The following is a 23,258-nucleotide window of genomic DNA, read 5'->3' as shown; positions in this document are numbered from 1 at the left end:
ATATTTAAACTAAAAATATAAAAGAAAGAAAGAGAGAGAGAGAGGGAGGGAGGGAGGGAGGGAGGGGGAGGGAGAGAGAGAGAGAGAGAGAGAGAGCTAAGCCGTCACCCCATTATCCTCCCTCCCTCCCTCCTTCCCTCCCTCCCTCCTTCCCTCCCTCCCTCCCCCTCCCTCCCTCCCTCCCTCCCTCCCTCCCTCCCTCCCCCCCCTCCCCTCCCCCTCCCTCCCCTCCCCTCCCCCCCTCCCTCTCCCCCCCTCCCTCCCCTCCCTCCTCCCTCCCTCCGCCCAATCCTACCACACACGACAGACAAGCTGATAGTGGAATAGGCAGACCAGTTAGAGACCTTAGAACTTGAATGATGTGGTAATGAGTTCCTTGGGTTTTCTTTTTACCTTACATCAGACTTGGAGCTGAAGAAGCCAGCAACTCAAAAATGCCAATGAAAACACACACACACACACAAAGCCCCATCAAAAGACTGCTTTCTCTAACAAATACAAAACTTGTAGAAAATAACTGCCCTACTCCATCCAAACACAGAAAAAAATTATCTCCACTCTCACCTATGCGGGCAAAGCCGAGTGGGGAGCTTAGACTGTACAGCTCCCGTGTCTGTAGCCAGGTGCTCTGATACCCATGCCAGGGTGGTAGAGGCCAATTAGGGAGTTGAGACTTTTATCCCTTCTGGATGATGACGACCTTCCCTACTTCTCTTGTGTAAGAGGGGACCCCAAGGGGGTCTGGACTTTTATTCTCACCCAGCAGTAATGAGGCACCGCTTCCCCTCCTGCTGGGGTGCTGTAAGAGAAGGCTGAGTGGAGAGTCTGGACTTTCACCCAGCAAGCGTGAGGCTACCCCTGCTGCAGTGTCAGTAGAGACCATGTGGGCAGCTGGAACTCCCATTCTTTGGTGTTAATGGGGACTCTACTTCCACCTTCCCTTGCCGAACCACTGTCAAAGGAAAACAAAGTCAAAACAGGTTCAAATAAAACCTGGAGTCTCATAAAGGTGTCCAGTTTCAGTTGAAAATCACTCAACAAGAACTGTGAGATTTCAAAGTGAAAATAATATATATCAACATCAAGATAACAGGTATTATAATTATCCGACAAAGACTTTAAAGCAGCAATGATAATTTTTTCCAATAAGCTATTACACATAAGCTTGAAACAAATGAGAAAATAGAAAGCCTCAGCAAAGAAATAGAAGACATAAAGAAGACCCAAATGGAAATTTTAGGAAAATGCAACGACAAAAATAAATATCTCAATGGATGGGCTCAAAAGCAGAATGGAAACGATGGGAGTTAGAGGCTAGGGAATCACCATACTGGAAGACAGAAAATGGAAATTACCCAATCTGAATAAGAGACAGAGAATAGGCTGAAAAAATAAAAATAAAAACCTTCAGAGCCTCAGGAACCTATGGGACTATAGCAAAAGATCTAACATTTATGTCATCAGAGCTCCAAAAGGAAAAGACAAAGAGGGCCAGACTGAAAAGGAAATTGATAACAGTGGTTGACTACTTCTCAAATTTGGCAAGAAACATAAATCCATAGATTCGAGAAATTGTGCAAATCCTAAACAAGGTAAACCCAAAGAAATTCATGCCTGGACATTTTAAAATTAAACTTCTGAAAACTGAAGACAAAGGAAAAAATCTTGAAAGCAGCTAGAGAAAATCACAACTTACCCACTGAAAAGGAAAATTGATTGACAGTGAATTTCTCATTAGAAACCACGGAGGCCAGAAAGAAGTGGCGGTGTATTTTTTGCAGTGTAGAAACCCCCCCAAATCTGTCAACCCAGAATTCTATATCCAGGGGAAATATCCTTCAGCACGTAAGGGGCAACCAGGATATTCTCAGATAAAGGAAAACTAAGAGAGTTTGTCACTAGCAGATCTACCCCAAAAATGGCTAAAGGAAGTTCTTTAAACAGAAAAGAAACAATAAAACAAGGAATCTTGGAATATCAGGAAGAAGAAAGAACATAGTAAACAAAAAACAGGGGTAAATACAATATGCTTTTCTTCTCTTGAGTTTTTCAAATCATCTTTAACGGTCGAATTAAAAATTATTGCACTGTTTTATCAGGTACTAAATAAATGTGGGGGAATATTTAAGAAAATATTCTATACTTCACTCAAACTGGTGAAATGATGACATCAGTAGACTGTCAAGATATATATATAAAAATATAATACCTAGAACAGTCACTTTAAAACTTACAAAGAGATACATTCAAAGACATTATAGATAAATCAAAATGGAATTTGAAAAAATGTTCAAGTAACACAAAGGCAGAAAAACAGAGAAATGAAAAACAAAGAGCAAATGAAATAAAAAATAACAGCTTTAATCCTTAACATATCAGTAATTACATTAAATGTAAATTGTCTAAATATACCGATTAAGAGATATATTGACAGAGTGGATTAAAAAACATGACCCAATATATGCTATGTACAAGAAACTCACTTCAACTATAACGATATAGGCATGGAGTTAGTCAAAGGATGGAAAAGATACACCACGAAAACAATCAAAAGAAAGCAGGAGTGGCTATATTAATACCAGATAAAGTATACTTCGGAGCAAAAGAAATGACCAAAGAGGGGCAGAAGGATATTATATAATATTTAAAAAGTCAATTTACTGAGAAGACATAGCAATCCTAAATATATATACACCATAAAACTGCTGCAAAATATGTGAAGCAAAAACTGATAGACCTGAAAGTAGAAATAGACAAATCAACCATTATGACTGGAGACTTCAACACCCCTCTCGATGATGGATTAGAGCAACCAAACAGAAAATCAGGAATATAGAAGGAAGAAGCAATGCCATCAACCAAGGGGATCTAAGGAACATTTTAGAAATTCATCAGCAGTATACATATTCTTTTTAAGGTGCCGTGGAACATATACCAAGGCAGACCATGTCCTGGGCCATAAAACAATTTGTAAAAAGTTTCAAAAAATTGAAATCATACAGGGTGCTCTTCAACTGCAATGAAATCAAACTGAAAGTCAATAACAAGATAACAGGAAATTTTACAAACACCTAGAAACTAAACAAATTTCTAAGTAATCGATGGATCAAAGATGAAGTCTTAAGGGAAATTTTAAAAATATCTGTTGAGCTGAATGAAAATGAAAACAGAACCTATCAAAATGTATGGACACTGCCAAAATAGTGCTGAGAGGGAAATTTTTTAGCACTAAACATACACATTAGAAAAGAGGAAAATGATAATCTAAGTTCCCACTTTAAGAACCTAGAAGAGCAAATAAACCCAAAGCAAGCAGAATGAAAGAAATGAAGAGCAAAAATCAACAAATTTGAAAACAGAAAATTTAAAAAATCAATGAAACAAAAAATGAATTCTTTGAAAGGATCAATAATATTAACATACTTCTGGCAGGACTAACAAAGCAAAAGAGAGAAGACACAGATTAGCAGTATCAGGATTGAAACAGAAGATATCAATACATATCTTGCAGACATAAAAAGATCATAAAGGAATACCACAAACCCTACACACCTATTTGACAACTTAGACACAATGGACCATTTGCTTAAAAAACACAAATTATCATGATTCATCCATTATGAAATAGATATTTGAATTGCCTTATATATATTAAGGAAATTGAATTTATAACTTTAAAACTTCCAAAAAAATAAATCTCCAGGCTGAGATGGTTTTACTGGAGAATTCTACCAAATGGCTAAGGATAAATTAAAACTATTCTACATATTCTCTCCCAGAAACTGATAACAAAACTAGACAAAGATAATACAAAACAAACAAACAAAACCAACAAAAACTACAGACCAACATATCTCATGAATATGAACGTAAAAATCCTTAACAAAATATTAGCAAGTAGAGTCCAGCAATACATAAAATAAATTATTTACCATGGTAAAGTATGGTTTCTTCCAGGGATGTAAGGCTCAATATTTTAAAATCAATCAATGGATTCTGCCATACTAAGAGGTTTAAGAAGAAGGATCACATGATCATGATAACAGATCTAGAAAAAACATTTTAAAAAATTCAACATCCATTCATGATAAAAACGCTCAGAAAAATAGTAATAGAGGAGAACTTCCTCAACTTGATGAAAAGCACCTACAAAAAATCCTGCAGCTAATGTTATATTTAATTGTGAAATATTGAATGTTTTCCCCAAAAAACTGGGAACGTGGCAGGGATGGCCTCCTTCAATAAGTGAGCACTATTAATGAATGTAGTACTGGAACTTCTAGCAAGTACGATAAGGAAGTAAGAGGTATATAAATCAGAAAGAAAAATGATACTGTCCCATTTCTAGATGACATGTAGTTTATATGGAAAATCTCAAGGAATCTTTTTAAAAAAAACTCTTAGAACTAATATGTAAGATCAGCAAGATCAGGGTACCATGGCCATAGACTTAAAGATTTTAATCTATGTAACATGCAGAGAAGCAAAACCAAACACTAAGCAATTAAGTATTAAATGACATTTTCCAGGATAACTATTTTTATAAATATTTTTGATATACCATTGTGGGCTTGCTCCCCAACCCCAACTTTCCTGGGAAAAGAAGGATAGCATTTAGTGGCAATTATCCAGAACCACTGGGCTTTAAAAACTAGTGGAAATTTGGATCAGTATTTACTTAGTGTCACAAATTTTTATGTCCAAGGTAAGCTCTAGTGAGTATAATTCTAGATTTTATGATATTAAATAAAATACCCTAAATGATATGACCTGAAATTGGTATGCTGGGAGATATGGAACCCGTTGGGATGGCCAGATGGTTGGAGCTTGGAGTAACCAGAGCCCCTTATCTGTCACCTTATCATCAGGAGCCCTGGACTCACTTAAATATGGCCAAAGAGGGGCACTACCACCTGGCCATCCACTTCTGCCGTAACCGTTGTGTGTGCTGCTGCTCATCAGAGACAAGGAAGCCATGGAGTTACTGGAGCAGCTGGTGTTTAGGTACCTAAGGTGATGTTGGGTGTCATGGGGCTAAAGACTGGGCCGCAGCTCTTCACAGGTGCAGCTCCAGATAGTCCAGCTTTCTGCTCCCCTGATGCGTCTGACCTCTGTAGTCAAAGCTATGGGCAGGGGGACTGTTCTAAAAACATACGTACATTCTGCAAGTTATAGCTTCAGTATCTTGAAATATTTGATGTAAATATTTCAATTCGATTGGACATCCACATTATAAGGTATTGCACATTATATTTTGTCAATGAGAGGAAGTTATTACATTCTTTAAATTTTAATTGTATGTTATTGAGATTTAATTCATTTACCATAAATTGCTCTTGAAAAGTATACAATTCAACGGGTTTTAGTACATTCAGAGTTGTGAAGCTACTACCATCTAATTTTAGAACATTTCATCACCTAAAAAAGAAACTATTAGCAGTCACTCTCCATTTTCCCTGTCCTCAGCCCCTTGCGCCACTAAGCTACTTTCTATTTCCATAAATTTGCCTATTGTGGACATGATATAAATGGAATTGCAGAACATGCGCCTTTTGAGTCTGGCATCTTCCACTTAGCAGACTGTTTTCAAGGTTCATCCATGTTGTGGCATGTATCAGTACTTTGTTCCTTTCTAAGGCTGAATAATATTTCATCGTATGGGGACACCACATTTTGTTTATCCATTTGTCAATTCAATCAAATTTTTGAATGATCATAAAAAGTTTAAAATGTTTTGTGCGAACAAGTTTCTTATAGATGGTTTTTATGAAGAACTGAAGACATTATCACTAAAAAGTCTGAATCAGGAATTGTGTAGGCATTTCAGCCTGTTATCAAAAGAGTCACATTACCAAAAGTAAGCCAAGTCTTTTATTGACATTTTAAAAACTAACTTTTGGAAGTGTTATACAAATTTAAACATTTCTATGGAATGTACAATTTTAAAAATCGTAATTATATAAAGGATATATAATGAATTTTTTTCTCTAAGTCACATGTATGTATGCTGAAGTCCCTCCAAGTTATTCCATTGTGCCATACAAAAAATTTTTTTATGTGTTCCAGGATATGAAAGATGTTGGAAAGCGTGCATTAAAGCCTCAGATTTTAAAGAGGATTCCTCATAGGGAGAGATGGCTACTCTTAAGATTTGTTATGCGGCTCACTGAGAAATTTTACATATTTATGATTTTGCAAATTGATCCTACTTCCCCACGAAATACATCCTTCATAAAATGCTCAAGGCTATAGTTGTCTTAAGTGCTACAGGTCCTGTCTGAAGACCTAAGGGGCAGTTTTATGGAGAGTAAACCACATTTTCCCCCTAGGATTCTTGAGGTATAATGGACAAAATTTTAAGATATTTAAAATGTACAACATGGTGATGATTTGATATAAGTATACATTATAAAAGGATGTCCTCTATCTAGTTAATTAGCACATCCATCAACTCACGTATTTATCTTTTTCTTTTTTTTTTGGTGAGAACCTTTAAGTTCTACTCTCTTATTAACAAATTTTAATTATACAATACAGTGTTATCAACTACAGTCACCATGTTGTACATTAGATCCTTGAGTCAATCTCTGAATAGGCTGGATCTAATCCATTGATTTTTCTCCCTCTATGACTAACAAGATCATCTCAGTTTGCTATTATGATTTTGTGACTGCAGTTAATGAATACTATGTAAAATATTCTGTAAATCAAAATGTTCTCAAATTTAAAGCTGTAAACTCTAAATTTGAAAATAACACACATGCCATATACTTTTATATCATTTTATAGTTTATTTTTGAAATGACAGTAACAAATGCTTTTCCCTTGTTGGGGAATTATATATTTATTTTCAGTGGGCAGCCTTAAAAGTAACAGCGTTTTGTCCAAATTGAATTTATATAATTGCACAAAAGTCATTCGAAGCATTAAGAAATGCTAACAAAGACTAGTTCTTTCAGAGTCTCATGAAGCACACCCCAAGAGGCCCTGATTTCATGGGGACCCCATGCGAACAATACTGATGCTCACCCCAAGTTCCTCAGAGACACAAAGGCAGAGGTGAGAAGAGCAGTCAGGAGGATCCACATGCTTTGCGACTGTGGAATTCTGCTCCAGGGTTAGGGTTTCATGATGTAGTCATCTTCTCATTGTATGAGGAGCATTAAACACTTCAGCCTGAAGTATATTAGCCTGGGCTTAAAACTAAACCCAAACAGCTTAAATTAAGAAAATTAGAATAAAAGAAATTAACCAAGCCATAGTAACCTCTTCCAAGTAGGTCCTTTATGCAGCCACCGTCCTGGGTCCTCACTTAGTTTCTAATGTATACACACAAATAAGTTACATTACCATCTGTTATATGCAGGTTGAGGGATGGCAGTTAAGGTCTAACTCCTATTCTGTTTTATTGGTAGCAGTTGTCAGAAACACGGTTACAAAGGACTCTGAGGCCACAGCTGCACTGATGGGACAGTCGCTAGGCTTTACTTGTGATCTCTGACGTGGACAGAGGGAGAGGCAGCTCTCATGCACCACATCTGCACTCTTTCTATTACTAAGAAAGCTGACGCAGGTACTGGTTATGAACATTTTGAAAAATATAAAAGTCCGATTGTTCTATTTTAATGAGTTACGATGTCTTTTATCTGGAGATTTAACTTGTTTCATGGATCTTAGTTGCAATTATAGTATAGTATCTATGGTAGGAGTTTTCCCTTTCTGATCTTATAAAAATTAATGAGAAAACAATATTCTGAAAGAAGGCGTACACAAAGAAAATGAAGTCACTCTCAGAAGCACCTCCCTAACCTGGATACTATGACTTGGGAAAAGGAGTTCTTATTCCAGCGTTTCTACTGCTGTGTTTCAGATAAAAACAGTTCCTGTTTCCTGAATAAGGGTGAAAAATAGCGATTCCTGAAATAAACACATAAAAGTACGTGGCAGAGGCTATGTAGATCTGCAGCTTTCATTTAGATTGTATTGTAAAGATGTGACCTCATCTATTCACTCCAAGGAGAAAAATTCCAGTGGAACATTCAAAAGATTTTTTAAAATCCAGGTTTTCATTACAGGAGAGCTTGGTATATATGTAAAGTATTTATTATACTTAGACATGGAGGGAAATGTGGGGTGTGTCTGTGGTTTGATGAAAAATAGGTGAGATTCCTACACTCTGCACAACTGTCCACTCCTGAATCCTGGATACACCAGACAGACCCTAAGACACTGCTCTGAGAGGATCACCATGTCACCTCTTGATGGTTTTGATAGTCTGATTGACAGGTTTAGCCGTAGTGGTTAATCTGGGACTCAAAGGACAACGATACCTGGGTCAGGAACTAAGTCACCAGAATTCCTCGACGGCATTTTAACTACCACTCGCAGCAGCTGCAGAACCTAACTGCAGTCTAACCGGAAGGAGTCGGTTTCGTGTCTCGGTATGCTGCTGTATGTAAAAGGCACCAAGGTGTTTAGCTAAAAAGTTGAAGGCCGCAGAAGATGATTTTCAGGAAGAAAAGGAAATTCCTTATTCCAGGACAGTAAAGGAACAAAGGAAACCCAATTCAAGGGTTCACAGAGGCCCAGAGAATGAGAAGCACAGGCTGAGCCTTGGGTTTTAGCCCCCTTCTTTTAGAAAGCAGCACATGTAAGAAGGTGGAGGGAGGGCGGGCATGGGGATGATGACTCCAGCCGTGCGGCCACCCATTCCCACAGCTGCCGGACTGTCAGGACACTTGTATTACTTTGATTTCCAACATTATCTTCGCTTCCTGATGAAGTCACTGCCTGTCTGTTTTGGGCTCTGTACCTTGGGTTTTCCTGATACGGTGGGCAAACCTTTAGCACCGCCGCGGGGAGTGTTAATCTCCTAGTTTGTGCCTCACAAATACAAATGTTTTCTTAAAAACCCACAAATGTAGGCTAACACTCAGCATGTTTTGTACATCTTGGCTCATCCCCAGGTTTAAAGGAGGGGGACATGCTAATTCTTAAAGCTTCCCTTTTAGACAGAAGCTCCCACATAAACTGTCTACAATAATCCAGCGGTGTTCACTTTGCAAAGTGAGTTCTTGTATAACTGCATCAACGTTGTGTTGAGGGAAATATGCCCTTTTAATGCTAATGTCACACAAAGACAAGGATCATTGGATACTTGATTTTGGTGGGTTCCATACTGTGTTTTCTGTTAGCACTAGAGGAAATCATAGAATGATAACAGGGGTATTTTTCTGAAAACTGGGTGGCATTCCTCTGACTTTAATGGGGTAAGTAGAGGACCTGCCCTTGGCCAGGGCAGCAGCTCAAGGGCGCGCTATGAGGTCAGGCATTAAGAATCTCTAAAGGAAGCATGGATGTCTGGGAAAGGAATCATCTTCAGGTTAAGAACAGATGGATGGAGAACTGGATCTGTAGCAGACACCTATGCACTTCTCTTTCTCTTCCATTTCCTTTCTTATCAAGAATCAAAATACTTTCCAGGCCCTAAGCAACCACATAACAAGAAAGGCTCAAAACTGCTTTCTTAGCTAATGTTGCTGGAATCTGGGCTGTGGCTGAACGGTGAGAACATGGGACACCAGTGCCCACGAGGGCTTTGCGTGGTTCCAGGAGGTAAGCAGGCTCTGGAACAGGTAGGCAGGAGCTATGGAAGGTATGCAGTGACCACGCATAATCACTGATGGGTGGCTTTTAGTGTAGGCAGAGACCTTGGTGATTTGCTCAAAATATAAGCATCACACAAACATCTTAACAATATTAGATGGATCTTAGCAAAAGCACAGAAAGGAAAAGACATGGAAAAAAAGGATTTTCTATACATTTAAATATGTTAACTAAAATGCATAGACACATGTAACCCGATTTTTCTTTGTTTAAAAATTAAGCTTGCCTGGGTCATTACAGAAGTAATGCCACTAAAGTTATAGTAACAAAAATTCTGTTTTGCAGATTTCTAGTAACTTAAAACAAAAAAGACCACACACACAACTACTACATACATTCATACGGCTGCTGAACTCCCAAATGGAGCGCACATAAAACGCAGACACTCAGAAAGCACATGAGCATGGACGCCAGCGTGCACCCTTCTTGAACCTGAGACGCTTGTGGGCGCGGTGAGGGTCAAGAGGCCCTGCTGCATATCTGTTCGATGTCACTTATCTCTTTGGGACAATCCGCAGAAAGGATGAGAGGTGAGTCCTGAGTCACCACTACATCATCCTCAATTCGTATGCCAAGACCACGAAACTTCTCTGGGGCATCTCTGTCATCCTCTGGAATATAAATGCCTATGGAGTAGAAAAACAGAATGTGCTATTCATAAATGGAAGTAACTGGATGATTTCAGGCAAGAAAGTTAACCTCTCTGTGTTACAAGTCATCTGTAAAACTGGGATCTTGACAGTATCTACCTAGAGCTGTGGAGATTAAATGAGATAATACAAACAAAAGTGTCTAGTACATAATGGTTAATAAATGTTGACTATCATTACTAGAACTATTATTATAGTTACTTTTATTTTTTATTTAGTTTTTATTTCTTTTTTAAAATTATAGTTACTTTATATACTAGATTACGGGCTCCATAAAACTACAATAATGTTGATCATGATTCTGTCACAGTCTAGTGGCTCAAACAGGCTACTTAAGTTACTTATGAGTATGTCAATATACAGTGGGAATCAGTAGATTATATAAATGCATCTGTCTCTGCCTAATAGGCTCCTGGAAAAAGGGAACTTTCCTAAAATAAAGATATAAGGTATTTTAAAATGTATCTTAAAAATACTTATTTAGCGATGATTAGCCTGAACAACCAGAAGCTGCAGAAATATTCAAATAAGCCCTCTCACATAAGCCATAAATGTAACAGATGTATATAATATAAAGTAGGAGATGAAAGAGGAAGACTTTAATGAACATCTGGAAGGTTCCAAGAGTCCAAAGAACCCTTTCTAATCATGAAGTCAGACAGATGACAGTCTTCATATTAGAGATACTACACCAGGTACCGATTATACTGGACTAGATGGTTTAAGGGCCACAGACAGCAACGTATGACTGGGTTCAAAGGGTGGTATAAAAGACGTGTCCCAGCTACAATTACACAAGTTAGAGATGAAAACACCTGAAATCTAAAAATGATAAAAACAGCATCGGTATTTAAAAGTTGACTCTGCTAATATCGATCTTCACACTCTGCTATGGTCGCCGCTTCTCTGCTGATCTGCCCAATGCTTGGCATCGTGCCAGCTGGCGAACCATTGTAACAAAACTCCAGAAAAAAGAACTAAACAAAATGGAGAAGAGTAATTTATTAGATGCAGAGTTCAAAACAGTAGTCATAAGGATGCTCGATGATCTCAGTGAGAACTTCAACAAAAAGATAGGAAATGTAAAAATGGAGATAGAGCAGATAAAAAGAACCAGTCGGAGATGAAGGATACAATAACTGAAATGAACAATACATTAGAAGGAATCAAACAGTAGATTAGATGAAGCGGAGGACTGAATCAGCAATTTAGTAGATAGGGTAGCAGAAAACATGCAATCAGAACAGTAAAAGGAAAAAAGTATCCAAAAAATGAGGCTGGTTTAAGGGGCCTCTGGGACGATATAGAGTGTACCAACATTTGCATCATAGGGGTACCAGAAGGAAGAGAGAGAGAGCAAGGACTCGAAAATCTATTTAAAGAAATAATGATGGAAAACTTCTAACCTGGCAAAGAAAAAATAGAAATACAAGTCCAGGAAGTGCAGAGTGTCTCAAATAAGATGAGCCCAAGGGGGCCCATGCCAGGGCACATTATAATTAAAATGCCAAGGGTTAAAGACAAAGAGAAGAATATCTTAAAAGCAGCAAGAGAAAAGCAGTTGGTTATCTACAAAGATGCTCCCATTAGACTGTCAGCCTATTTCTCTGTCAGCCAGTTTCTCAACAGAAACTGTGCAGGCCAGAAGGGGCTGGCAGAAAATATTCCAAGTGATGAAAAGCAAGGATCTACAACCAAGATTATACTGCCCAGCAAAGCTATCATTTAGAATCGAAGTACAGAAAAAGAGCTTCCCAGACTAGAAAAATCTAAAGTTCGTCAACACCAAACCAGCATTATAGGAAATGTTAAAGGGCTTTCGGAAGAAGAAAAAAAATGTCAAAAATAGGAATAATAAAATGGCAAAAACTACATACCTATCAATTACAACTTTAAATGTAAATGGATTAAATGCTCCGATCAAAAGATATATGGTGTCTGAAGGGATAACAAGACCCTCATATATGCTGCCTACAAGAGACTCACTTCAGATTGAAAGACACACACAAACTAACTGAAAGTAAAGTGACAGAAAACAGTATTTCATGAAAAAGGAAACAAACACACACAACGAGCTATGGCAGCAATACTTGTACCAGACAAAATAGACTTTAATGAAAGGCTATAACAAGAGACAAGAAGGACCCGGCAATTTCACTTTCGAGTATTCATCCGAAGAAACCCAAAAAACTAACTCATAAAAACATATGCATCCCTATGTTCATTGCAGCATTGTTTACAATGGCCAAGAAATGAAAGCAGCTTAAGTGACCACTGATGAACGCATAGATAAAGAAGTGGTACATATATAAATGGAATATTAATCAGCCATAAAAAAAAAAAAAGAGTTAAATCTTGCCATCTGCAACATGGATGGACCTAGAGGGTATTGCACCACGTGAATTGGGTCATACAGAGAAAGACAAATACCATGTGATTTCACTTATATAAGAAATCTAAAAAAGACAAGATAGACGAACAGAACAGAAACTCAGAGATACAGAGAACATTTTGATGGTTGCCAGATGGGAGGGGAGTTGGAGGACGGGTGGAAAAGAGGAAGAGATCAAGATGTGCAAACTGTCACGGGGATGTAAGGTATAGTACGGGGAATATAATCAATAATACTGTAACAACTATGTATGATGTCAGAGGGGTACTAGACTTATCAGGGTGATTGCTTCATACGTTACGTAAATGTCTAATCACTATGTTGTATACCTGAAACTAACAATATCGTAAAATTGTAATTAAAAAATAATTCTTTATAAAAGTAATTTATTTCTCAATATCTACTTATAGAAAGTGGTCTCTATCTGTTTACTGGAGAAGTCAAATGAGACAAACTGTGCGATGTTAAATAAGAAAGCTCAAGAAAAATCTAAAATGAAGTTCCCTTCTACACAGAAGAGACTCATTTTCCTGTCTCCTGATGGAATTATGTTGGTTCAGGTAAAAATAAATGATGTTTACTTTTCTATCTGACCCTACTATTACGTGTCCCAAGGGGTCAGAGGCTGCTATGCGAGCATCGCCCCTTACCTGGCTCCACTGTGATCACCATGCCAGGCTGCAGAGGGAGGGAGCGGGGCATGTCTGGAGTGTCATGGACATCCATCCCAAGGTAATGGCCAACGTGATGAGGGCAGTATTTTCGAGCAGCCTGGAAAAGATAATTAATTGCCGCAGTGTTTTAGAGCAATGACCCCTTATAGGGAAAGTTGTGCATGTGTAAGTCAGTGAGGTATGTGTTAATCTCTATCGCCCCCCTGGTTCTGCCCCTTATGTTTAACCTGTCCTGGGCTAGTGCTTAAGAGGCCTGGTAAACTGCCACCTCTCTGTGCAATTCTGCCAAAGGCATTCTAAGGCATTCTAACTAGTCACATTTCCATTCCCACCATTTAATATACTACACACATGCTAACTTGGGCAACTCCGGTAATGACTGTGGCAAATGAAAGTCTCTTTTCTTGGGAGAGGGAGGATGATTATGTTAGAATAGTTCTTTTCAATGTTTGCACATCCCTCTCAGGAAGTCTACCCTGAAGACTAAGTATCTCAAAGCAACTTGTGGAGTCGGCATGAAACATCAGATAACACAGTAATTAGTAGGTATTTAGTGGCCTGGATATTTCTATCCATTAATTAAAGATTTGCTGGCCTGAGCAGGAGGAATTTATAGCTTCTCTACTATCGGTAAAAGAAACCCTAGTAGCCTAACGTTGGAGATGAAGATGCCTTCACGGTCTGTCTGGCTTGACCACCTGGCATCGTTATGTAAAGATGAGGCTTTACATTTTTACTGAACGTCATTACATTCTGGATGCAGATGAAATTCACTGAAGACAAGGCCCTTAGAGGATACTATCAGAGTCTCGACGATGTCAGTGAAACAACAGATACAATCCCCTTCGACCTCTACCTTTTCCAAATCACCAGAGAAGAATTAAGAGTTAACCTCTCCTCCTTTTTGTATCCTTTCCCACCCTGTCTACACCAGACTTCATTTTCTGTTTTCTGACGATTGAAGTAGTTACACAGTATGCAATGAACCAGAATGTGCTGCCATCTTGTGGGAGAAGTTAGTACTGACTCCCTTTGTTTTAATCCACAATCTATGTCCCTCTTACCCAGGAAGAATCACAAAGATCATTTCTAAATCTAATGAGCATCACATGGGCTAAAACCGAGGAGCATGTCAGGTGTTCTGGAGAGCTGAAGTCAAAAGAAGTGAAATACCGCGAAGCCATTATTCTCCTTAATGTTCTTTGCGATCCCCAACTCTTTCAGCTTCTGTCCTATCAGGGTTATCATCATGCTGTAGATGTTTTCCAAGCTTGTTCCGGGGGAGCAGAGGGTCAGACAATCTCTCTGGATCTCTAGAACAGCTTCATAGAGTTCTGCCTGAGGTGCTGTGAACCTGGGCACGGGAAAACCGAAGAACTCAAATTTGGGTTATCTGACACTGCAGGAAGTTTGTGACAAGAGAAAAATTCTGAGATGCCATAAATTAAATTACAGTGGCCAGAGAGTGAGAGGAAGGGGCAGGAATAGTTAACCAGTTAATAGCTGTGGGCCGACTAACAAAAGACTGCTCATATCTGACTGTGTGGGAGCTCTGAATCAGCCTCCAGGCATCCATTAGGACCACGGATGCCACAGCATCTCGCATATGCATGCACGGGACTGTTGCCTTAACCAATCAATAGTAAATAATTCTTCCCTATGGACTGTGCTCCTATCACAGAATTGCCCCTGCTTCACCTTTTCCCGCCACCCCCTCATCTGTAGCCAGTGGAAATTCTTTCAAAACAACTTACATCTTTCTTCCCCAAAACCCAATGAGTAAAAGTGCCCATCAGCTCTAGGATGGCAGGTACGTTGCTTTCTCCATTTAGCTCTGTTGCTGGTGGTTCAGACTTCATGCCCCGGGACCTGGTCCTTTTCTGTCTAGCAGTATAGGCCATATAAACTCTTTCTTTAAGGAAAAAAAGGTTTTAGCCGTGGAACTATTTTTTGACATTTGCTCTTAAGTTCGATTAGAAAAAGGGGAAGGCGATGATGTTGGGGCACTGTAGACGTTTAATCAGTACCCACATATCGTTACTTTAATCATACCCTGAATGCTCAACAGGAAGAGCAACAACCCTTCAAGCTGGAGCAGAAACAATCTTTCCTTCAAACAGCAGGTATACATGAGGTGGGGCTGGAAGATGCAGCAGCCATGAATGCAGTCGGAGAGCCAGACCAGGCTCGCCCTTGATCCTTCCCATTTTTTTTTATTATTAAAAAAAAAAAAAAAAAAGCTTAGGGATCCACTTCTCATAGGCAAAGATGTCGTGAGGTAAACTGGTTGATATTTTGGTTACTAGTAACTTAACGGTTTCTAGGTGTCCATAGAATGATAATTTCTTTAGCAATTATGAGGGAAAATGAGAAAAAATTAAGCTGGGGTTATATATGATATGTACTTTCATGCAGTGTTGATGGGAGTGTAAATCAGTATAGTCAATGAACTCAAAGGCCTTCAAAGATGCTCATAAAATTCTGCTCTGAGAATCCTTCCTAAAAATATCCGAAATTTAAAAAAAGCTGAATTTAGAAAAATGTTCACTGTGATGATTTTAAAGATTGTAATAGATACAATCTAAAAGTCTCTTAAAGCAGGAACAGTTAAATATAACAATATAATGGTTAATGAATACCTACATACTCATCTCTCACATTTAGCCATTATCAACATTGTTGTTTATACTCATACTCCACCCCACTACAGTATCACTAAATATTTTAAAACAGATATTTAAATGTAAATTTAACACACACTGAAATACACAAATCTGAGTTGTATAATCCTGACACAAAAGGATGTACCAGTCCTGATGAAGCTAGGGACACTGAGCCCTCTGCCAGTAGAAGCAGCCCTTCCGTCCATCTGGGATGGAATCCCTACGTTTTTCTATTAATCCTGTTCTGACTGAGAATCTGTAAGTATCTCCCTACAAGCAGTTGCCTTGGTAGCTACTTCTAGACCTTTAACTAGACTCTGCTCCCAGCAGGTCATGAAAAGTATGGTCATGAAATGCGTGGGAATGGATATCAACGTGTGGAATAATGGTAGAAAGAACATTAAGTCGGATCAGGCTGAATTTATGGGTATGAATCCCCTAAGCAGAGAGCCTGGATTTGATATTGCAGCTCGAGGGGCCAGAAAGCCTCTAACAGTTTATTTGGTTGGCTGGCTGAAGCACGGACAAAAAGGGAGCCTATGCTAAGTGAACTCAAGTGCTAGAACTGCCTTGCTCTACTGGATTCTGCCTCAAGACTACAACAGCAACTTTTGCTCAAGTTTCCAGCCTGCGGGCCTGCACTGCAAAATTCAGACATGCCAGGCCCTACAAATGTGAGTCAATTCCTTAAAATCAATCAGTCATTTTCAATCGACCTACCTACCAACACACACACACACCCATATTAGTTCTATTTCTCTGGAGAATTCTGACTGATCCAGACCTACATCCCTATGATACAGAACACTGCCATCCCCTCAGAAAGTCCATGTCTATTCCTAATCAATACCCTCACCTCTAGCGGTAAATGCCATTCTGATTATTTTCACCTTACTTTTGCCTATTTTAGAACATCATATAAATGGAATCAACATGTGTAACATGTACTCTTTTGTGTTCGGCTTCCTTCATGAAACATAATGTCCACGGTGTTATTTTGATCAGTAGTTTGTTCCTTTCTATTAATGAGTGTTATTCCATTGTATGAATAGACCACGATTTGTCTATTTGTTCTCCGGTTGATGGAGTTAGGTTGTTTCCAGTTTTGGGCTATTATGAATTAAAGCTGTTGGGAATATTCTTGTACAAGTCTTTTTGTGGGCATGTGTTTTCATTTTTCTTAGCTCAAAACCTAGAAGTGAACTTGTTAGGTCAAAGAAACAGTGTTTATTTAACTTTATAAGACACCGCTATTTTTTTCCCAAATTAACTGTAGCATTTTCCATTACTGAGAGCAATATATGCAAGTTCCAGTTGCGCTGCATCACAGCCAACACTGTGAGCCGTTCTAGCGGATGTGCAGCGGCTTAATTTAATTTGTATTTCCTCAGTGACTCACGATGATGAATACATACAGTTGTTCATAATATTATCTTGTTATCCTTTTAATATCTTCAAGATTTATAGTGATATCCCCTTTTATTCCTAATTATGATAATTCGTATTTGCCCTCATTTTCTCTTTCTAGGGAGTTTATCAATTTGACTAATCTATTTAGGGAAATAACCATTTGGCTTTGTTACTTTTCTCTACTGTTTTGTCTTTTTTTCTATTTCATTGATATTTTGGTCTTATCTTCATTATGTCCTTCCTCATACTTACTCTGGGTTTAATCTGCTCATCTTTTTAATAGCTTTTTAAGGTAGAAGCTTACATTATTGATTTTAAACCTTTCTTCCTTCTAATAAAAGCATTCTAATTAAAGCTATGCATTCCCGCCTTGCTGCATCCCGCACATTTTGATATGCAGTATTTTCATTATCACTCAACTTGGAATACTTTTTGGTTTCTTCCCTTTCCCTCGTGGTTGCTTCTTTGACCCACAGGTTATTTAGAATGCATTCGCTAATTTCCAAACATGTGGAGATTTAAAAATATATCTTATTGCTGTGACATTCTAATTTAATTCCATTGTAGTCAGAGAACACATTCTGTAAGACTTTAGTCTTTTGAAACTGAGACTTGTTTCACGGCTCAGCAAATGGCCTATTTTAGCGAATGTTCCATGAGTATTTGAAAAGGATGTGTATTCTGCAGTTGGTGGATGTGGTGCTCTACAAATGTCAATACAATCAATTTCTAGGCCTTCACTTAGATGTATGTTAGATGGCTTGAAAATGTCTCAAAGGTTTCTGAAGTTTTGTTTATTTTTCTAAAATGTATTTCTGAATAATTTCTATCTCTCTTCAAGTTCACTGGTTTCTGCTGCCTCCAATCAATCTCATGAATTTTCCATTTCGGTTATATACTTTTCAGCTTTAGAATTTTCATTTTTTTTGTCTAATTTTTATTGTAAAACAAAACACAGATACAGAAAGGCAAACAAACTTAATATATACCTTAAGAAATTATAAGGTAAACACCAGCCAAATTAAAAAACTGAACTGGCCGACTACCAAGGAAGCCCCTTCTGTGTATCTCATAATAATTACAGTGCTTGCAGTACGTAATCATTATCTTAACTTTACAGTTACCATTACTTGGGGGAGTCCCGATTTATTCACTCATTGTGCTTATATCTTCCTTTAACTCCTTGAGCATACCTATTGTAGCTTCCTTAAAGTCCTGGTCTGCTAATTGGGATATCAGGGTACTTTAGCATTTGTTTTCACTGACTATGTTTGTCTTGATTATGGGTCACATTTTCCTTATTTTTCTCACGTCTACTATTTTTTTTTTAAATTGAATATTGGAAATTATGAATGATACAATGTACAGATTCTAGAATTCTGTAAAGTTCTTTTAAAGAGTGACCCCATTAACTTGGCTGGATTCAGGATGCAAACTCTGCTCTCAGTGGGAAGCAACTAAAATCTTTGGTCAGTCCTTTGAATTTCTAGTTGCTGGTATTTGGGGAGCCTCCTGGGGTTTCCCTCAACACATAATTTAGTGATTGGACAAGGATTTGGGAATACTTTATATGCAGATTTTAGGGCTCACCCATCTGCAGAAACTGCTCTTTCGGGATTTTCCCTAATCTTTCTGGCTGTTCTGCCAGCACCTAACTCCATCCTATGATACTTTAAACCAATTAGGCAGTGGTTTTCTGATGCCCATGCTATGTGGATTGGGACGTATTCTCAGGCAAAAAGCCCTAACTACTTATCTTACCCATCGCAGTTCTTTCAAGGGCAGTTTCTGCCAGTTTCTGAAAGCTCGCTGGTGCCTTTAAATACTCGTTTTTAATATTTTGCCCAGATTTTATAATTATTATATGTGGAAGGTTAATCCAGCCAAACTATTCTACTACAACCTAAATATTATTTTTGTCATCAGAAAATAAAAACTTCCAATTTTTTTTTAGTGTGTGTGTGTTAAGCAGGTGTTTCTAGGGGCCTGATCCTATTATATGATGAATAAAACAGTCTTAGAAAATAATTAGGAGGTTTGGAAAGGCAGGTAACCTGAGCTAGAGTGGACCTGTATGTTTCTTTAGTCATTTATTACAAATATATCCATATTCCTAAGAAGCACTGGGGTTCATATAAGCCTTACCTGCCATTGACCGGCCAGGTACGGGTGATGTCACTCACGTAACAAGAAGACTCACAACCCCCATCCAGCAGCACCATTTCCCCATCCTGGAACAAAAGTAAGATAGATCTAAGTAGGTGGCCTCATGACTGTCAGTTGTTTTTCCTAATTTAAACCCTTTGTGCTTTTTATTAAACACACACGCACATTTTTTTTCCCTTTTAATTCTAGTTTAAAGGAGACTAATCTCTGGTTCCTTCTCACAAGAAACAGCATTTAAATTTTTCAAAAGTATTCACATTGGTTCAAGAAAGGTGCCACTCCATAGTGGTGGTTAAGCGCATAGGCTCTGGAACCAGACTGCTTGAGTTTGAATTACTAGGTGTAAACACAGCAGATCAAAATGTTACCATTATCATGTTAATTAACAAAATCCTGTGTAAGTTGGTATCCAGGGCCTTATTCAAATACAATTACCCTTAACAATTTAACTTTGGAATATCATTTCTCCTTCTGTTTCTTCGTCAAAATATATGCGGGGAAGCAAAAACCTCTGGGTATATCTCTATTTTACTACTTGTCATGTTTTGTTGAAGTTATCTATTTATACGCGTGAAGACAGGGCGTATCTTATTTATATCTAAATAAGCACAGAACTTGGCACACAGAATAATGGTCAAATGAGTCCATGTATAGTAATGGCAGCTTTGAAGAATAGATGTGGTTTTCATTTCTGGAAAAATGATAGAATAAATTCTCTGTTAGAAAACAACTAGTATTATTTTATACTTATGAGTAAAAAATAACAATATTGTTTTGAGAATCATGTATATGTGATACAAGTTATTTTTTCAAGGAAACCAAGGGAATGACGAAAAAAAAAAATTAGGATACCAGTTAGCTACTTGTGGGAGGGAGGCAGGAGAACGATAGAGCATGAAGGTGCACGAATAGATACAAGGTACCGGTGATGTTCCAGCTCTTGAACTGAGTGATGGTTTCCCGATATTCGTTAAAAAAAATTATGCTGCCTAATTTACTTGTTTGCTATATTTGCTCTTGTGAATTTACTGAATATTAAAATAGATAACAAATTTAATAAAAGAATACAGAATTCTTTACTTGCATAGTCATTTGAGGAGAAAACCATAAAAGGTAAGTACTTTCACAGCTAACACGGCATTCTTAAAATCTGTCTTCTCCCGTACGCTTGGCCCACTGTTGCTACAAGTCCTTAGGGGAGGAGTGTTAAAAAATGAAATGAGCAGAGGCTTTAGGGTAGAATACTTGGCTTTGTACTACTGAGTTTACCACTGTTTTAAAGTGTATTTCCCTCCCCTATTAAACAGGCACGTTAATAACTGCCCTTCTCACAGCACTAATGTGGGCATCCAATGAGATCGTGTCTGTAAGAGCATCTTATAAGCCATAAAGTACTTTATAAATGACAGTTATTTTGTAAAAGCTGAAGGTCAGGGGACCATGAAGTGAGTAAATCTCTAGTAGGGCACCTGGACCCAGAGGAAGCAGCACTGAAGGGCACTTTGTGTACCTTGATGAGTTGATTATTCTTCACATAGTGCAAAGTGTTGGACCGATTACCTCCAGCAACCACAGGTGGGTAGGCTAAGATGTCTGCTCCACGGGCCCGGCATTCAAATTCAAACTGAAAGACAGCAGCAAAGCATGACTAAAAGTATGACAGAAGAAAGAATTTCCTTAGGGCCATCCCAGCCCAGGCTTTCTTCAGCAGTCCATACCTCCAGTTAAGTACTTATCCTAAGTCATTACTGAAAAACTATTCATCGGCTCCAACCAAACATTTTTTTTGCTATAATTTCAGGTCACTTCTTTTTTTCTCATCTCAATCCCATTATTCAACCCTATTATTAAATCTGTTCTTTCTTCTGAGTGCCTGAATTCCCTATGATTTTCAAATTGTTACGTCCAGAAGAAGACACAGAAAACCTATGATCAAGGCTGAGTAAAGAGATAGTCATGTCAAGTTATTGTTTGTTTAGTCTTATTTAGATAAACACTAGAATATGGCTGCATTTTAAACAGCAGTTCTGAATGACCCATACCAACCTTTCAGATAGCTACCAACCTACATGCTCTGGAAAAGTGAAAAAGGCTAATAGGCAAATGGCAACTTCTACTGATTTTACTACGTCCGAGGATGGAGCTGGAGACCGGCGAGCATCTGCTACTGTCTACAGCACTACTTCCGATTCTCTTCCTGGACATTTACTTAAACAGTGCTATTCTTCTCATCTCACATTGTGGAAACCTTTCCTTGTTCATATGTTCTGCTTTGCAATGTCTTCATTTAATTGTAGCTCTGCATATTTTAGACTCATCTAATAAATTACCAGTGACATTTAAGAACCAAATCCTCTCCACTGATACCCGAGTCACTTCCATAGAAGCCAACTGGAGGCCATCTGCGAATCAATGAAATGACATTTGCCTCCAACAAAAACTTCCCAGCCATTTGCAGCTCACCTTAGCATAAAGAAAACTTTCCTCCACGGGCGCTTTACTGGAAAACATGGTTTCTATAAAAGCCTGCAAAGAGGAGGAGGATGAAAAGAACAGTCTCATTTTAACTATATTGCTTACTCAAACATTCAAAACGTTGGAGCTCAAAAGAAAGGCACCGTTTCCCCCAATTTTGTTGACCCGAAGTTGTGACACTGTAGGCACGATAACGTTGATTTCCAAAAGGAAAAACACTGCTTTCAGGAATGTCTGACTGATGACAGAGTCAGCCCTCCCAGGCTGAACATACACTGTCTCCTGGAACAAGCTGCATGGAAACATGCTTCCACGGCTTTAGAACGTAGGAAATTCTGGATTGAACGGTCCGGTCTACTGTAGGGTTTCCCGGCCTCAGCACCACTAACGTTCTGGGCTGGAGCCTTTGTGTCGTTGCTGTGGGGACTGACCTGTTCGGTGCAGGAGGCCAGGAGCACTCCCCAGCTCTGATCATCGGAAATTGCCAAATGTTCCCTGCCCCTATCTAGTTGAGAAATACTGGCCTACGGTATAAGTATTGTAATTAATTCTCTGTGATAGCCACACTGTATGTGTGTGTGTTTTCCATATTCATAAACATACACGAAAGGGAAACTGTCAGCTAGATAATTTCCGATGTCTGTGGGTAAATACAAACCAGTTGCACAGGGATCTGTGTATACGATACAGCTAGCAAGGAATTTCTCTCGAGCCGTTATAGTCAAAGAACGAATGCAGTGTGCAAAAGGATTTTTAATAACATTTCTCAGTGTACAAGGTAACGATAACCCCAACAGAGGAGAAGCGAATGGGCTGGCAGTGGGGACACGTAGCAGCTTGCTCTGTTTCTCATTCTGATCGCTCCCCTAATGAATTGTCCTTAGAGAGGCTGTTTCTGACCACCCTACCTACATTAGCACTTCTCATCACACTCTTTCCTCTTCCATTGCTTCATTTTCATGGCATTTAATTCCGGCTGACTATTCATGTTTGTTTGCTATCTCGCCTCAACTTAGAATGTAGACTGAGGACAGGGACCCACGAACAGTCTGTTCTGCTTACCACTGTGTCCTTAGAGCCCGGAGCAGTGGCTGGCACCATAGTAGGTATTTAATTAACATTAGCTGAATGAATTAGCGGTTAAAATTAGTTAAAGGATACT

At 38.6% G+C, this 23,258-nt stretch overlaps 1 protein-coding gene across 2 annotated transcripts in view; it reads right to left on the bottom strand.

Annotated features, from left to right (window-relative positions):
- Window positions 1-6,768: 6,768 nt before the first annotated feature.
- XPNPEP3 (X-prolyl aminopeptidase 3) overlaps window positions 6,769-23,258 on the bottom strand; it is a 45,751-nt gene continuing 29,261 nt past the window's right edge. For both annotated transcript variants that reach the window (XM_016162647.2, XM_016162649.2), the window contains exons 5-10: window positions 22,085-22,147; window positions 21,132-21,245; window positions 19,601-19,686; window positions 14,556-14,736; window positions 13,359-13,479; window positions 6,769-10,292 (exon numbers count right to left, since the gene is read on the bottom strand). In XM_016162647.2, the coding sequence (XP_016018133.2) occupies window positions 10,126-10,292; window positions 13,359-13,479; window positions 14,556-14,736; window positions 19,601-19,686; window positions 21,132-21,245; window positions 22,085-22,147 (732 nt within the window). In that variant the 3' untranslated portion in view covers window positions 6,769-10,125. The remainder of the gene's footprint in view (window positions 10,293-13,358; window positions 13,480-14,555; window positions 14,737-19,600; window positions 19,687-21,131; window positions 21,246-22,084; window positions 22,148-23,258) is intronic.

The sequence above is a fragment of the Rousettus aegyptiacus genome, unplaced genomic scaffold, assembly GCF_014176215.1.
Source record: "Rousettus aegyptiacus isolate mRouAeg1 unplaced genomic scaffold, mRouAeg1.p scaffold_m13_p_2, whole genome shotgun sequence".
NCBI classification, from domain to species: Eukaryota; Metazoa; Chordata; class Mammalia; order Chiroptera; family Pteropodidae; genus Rousettus; species Rousettus aegyptiacus.
This window is presented reverse-complemented; position numbering and strand designations above follow the sequence as displayed.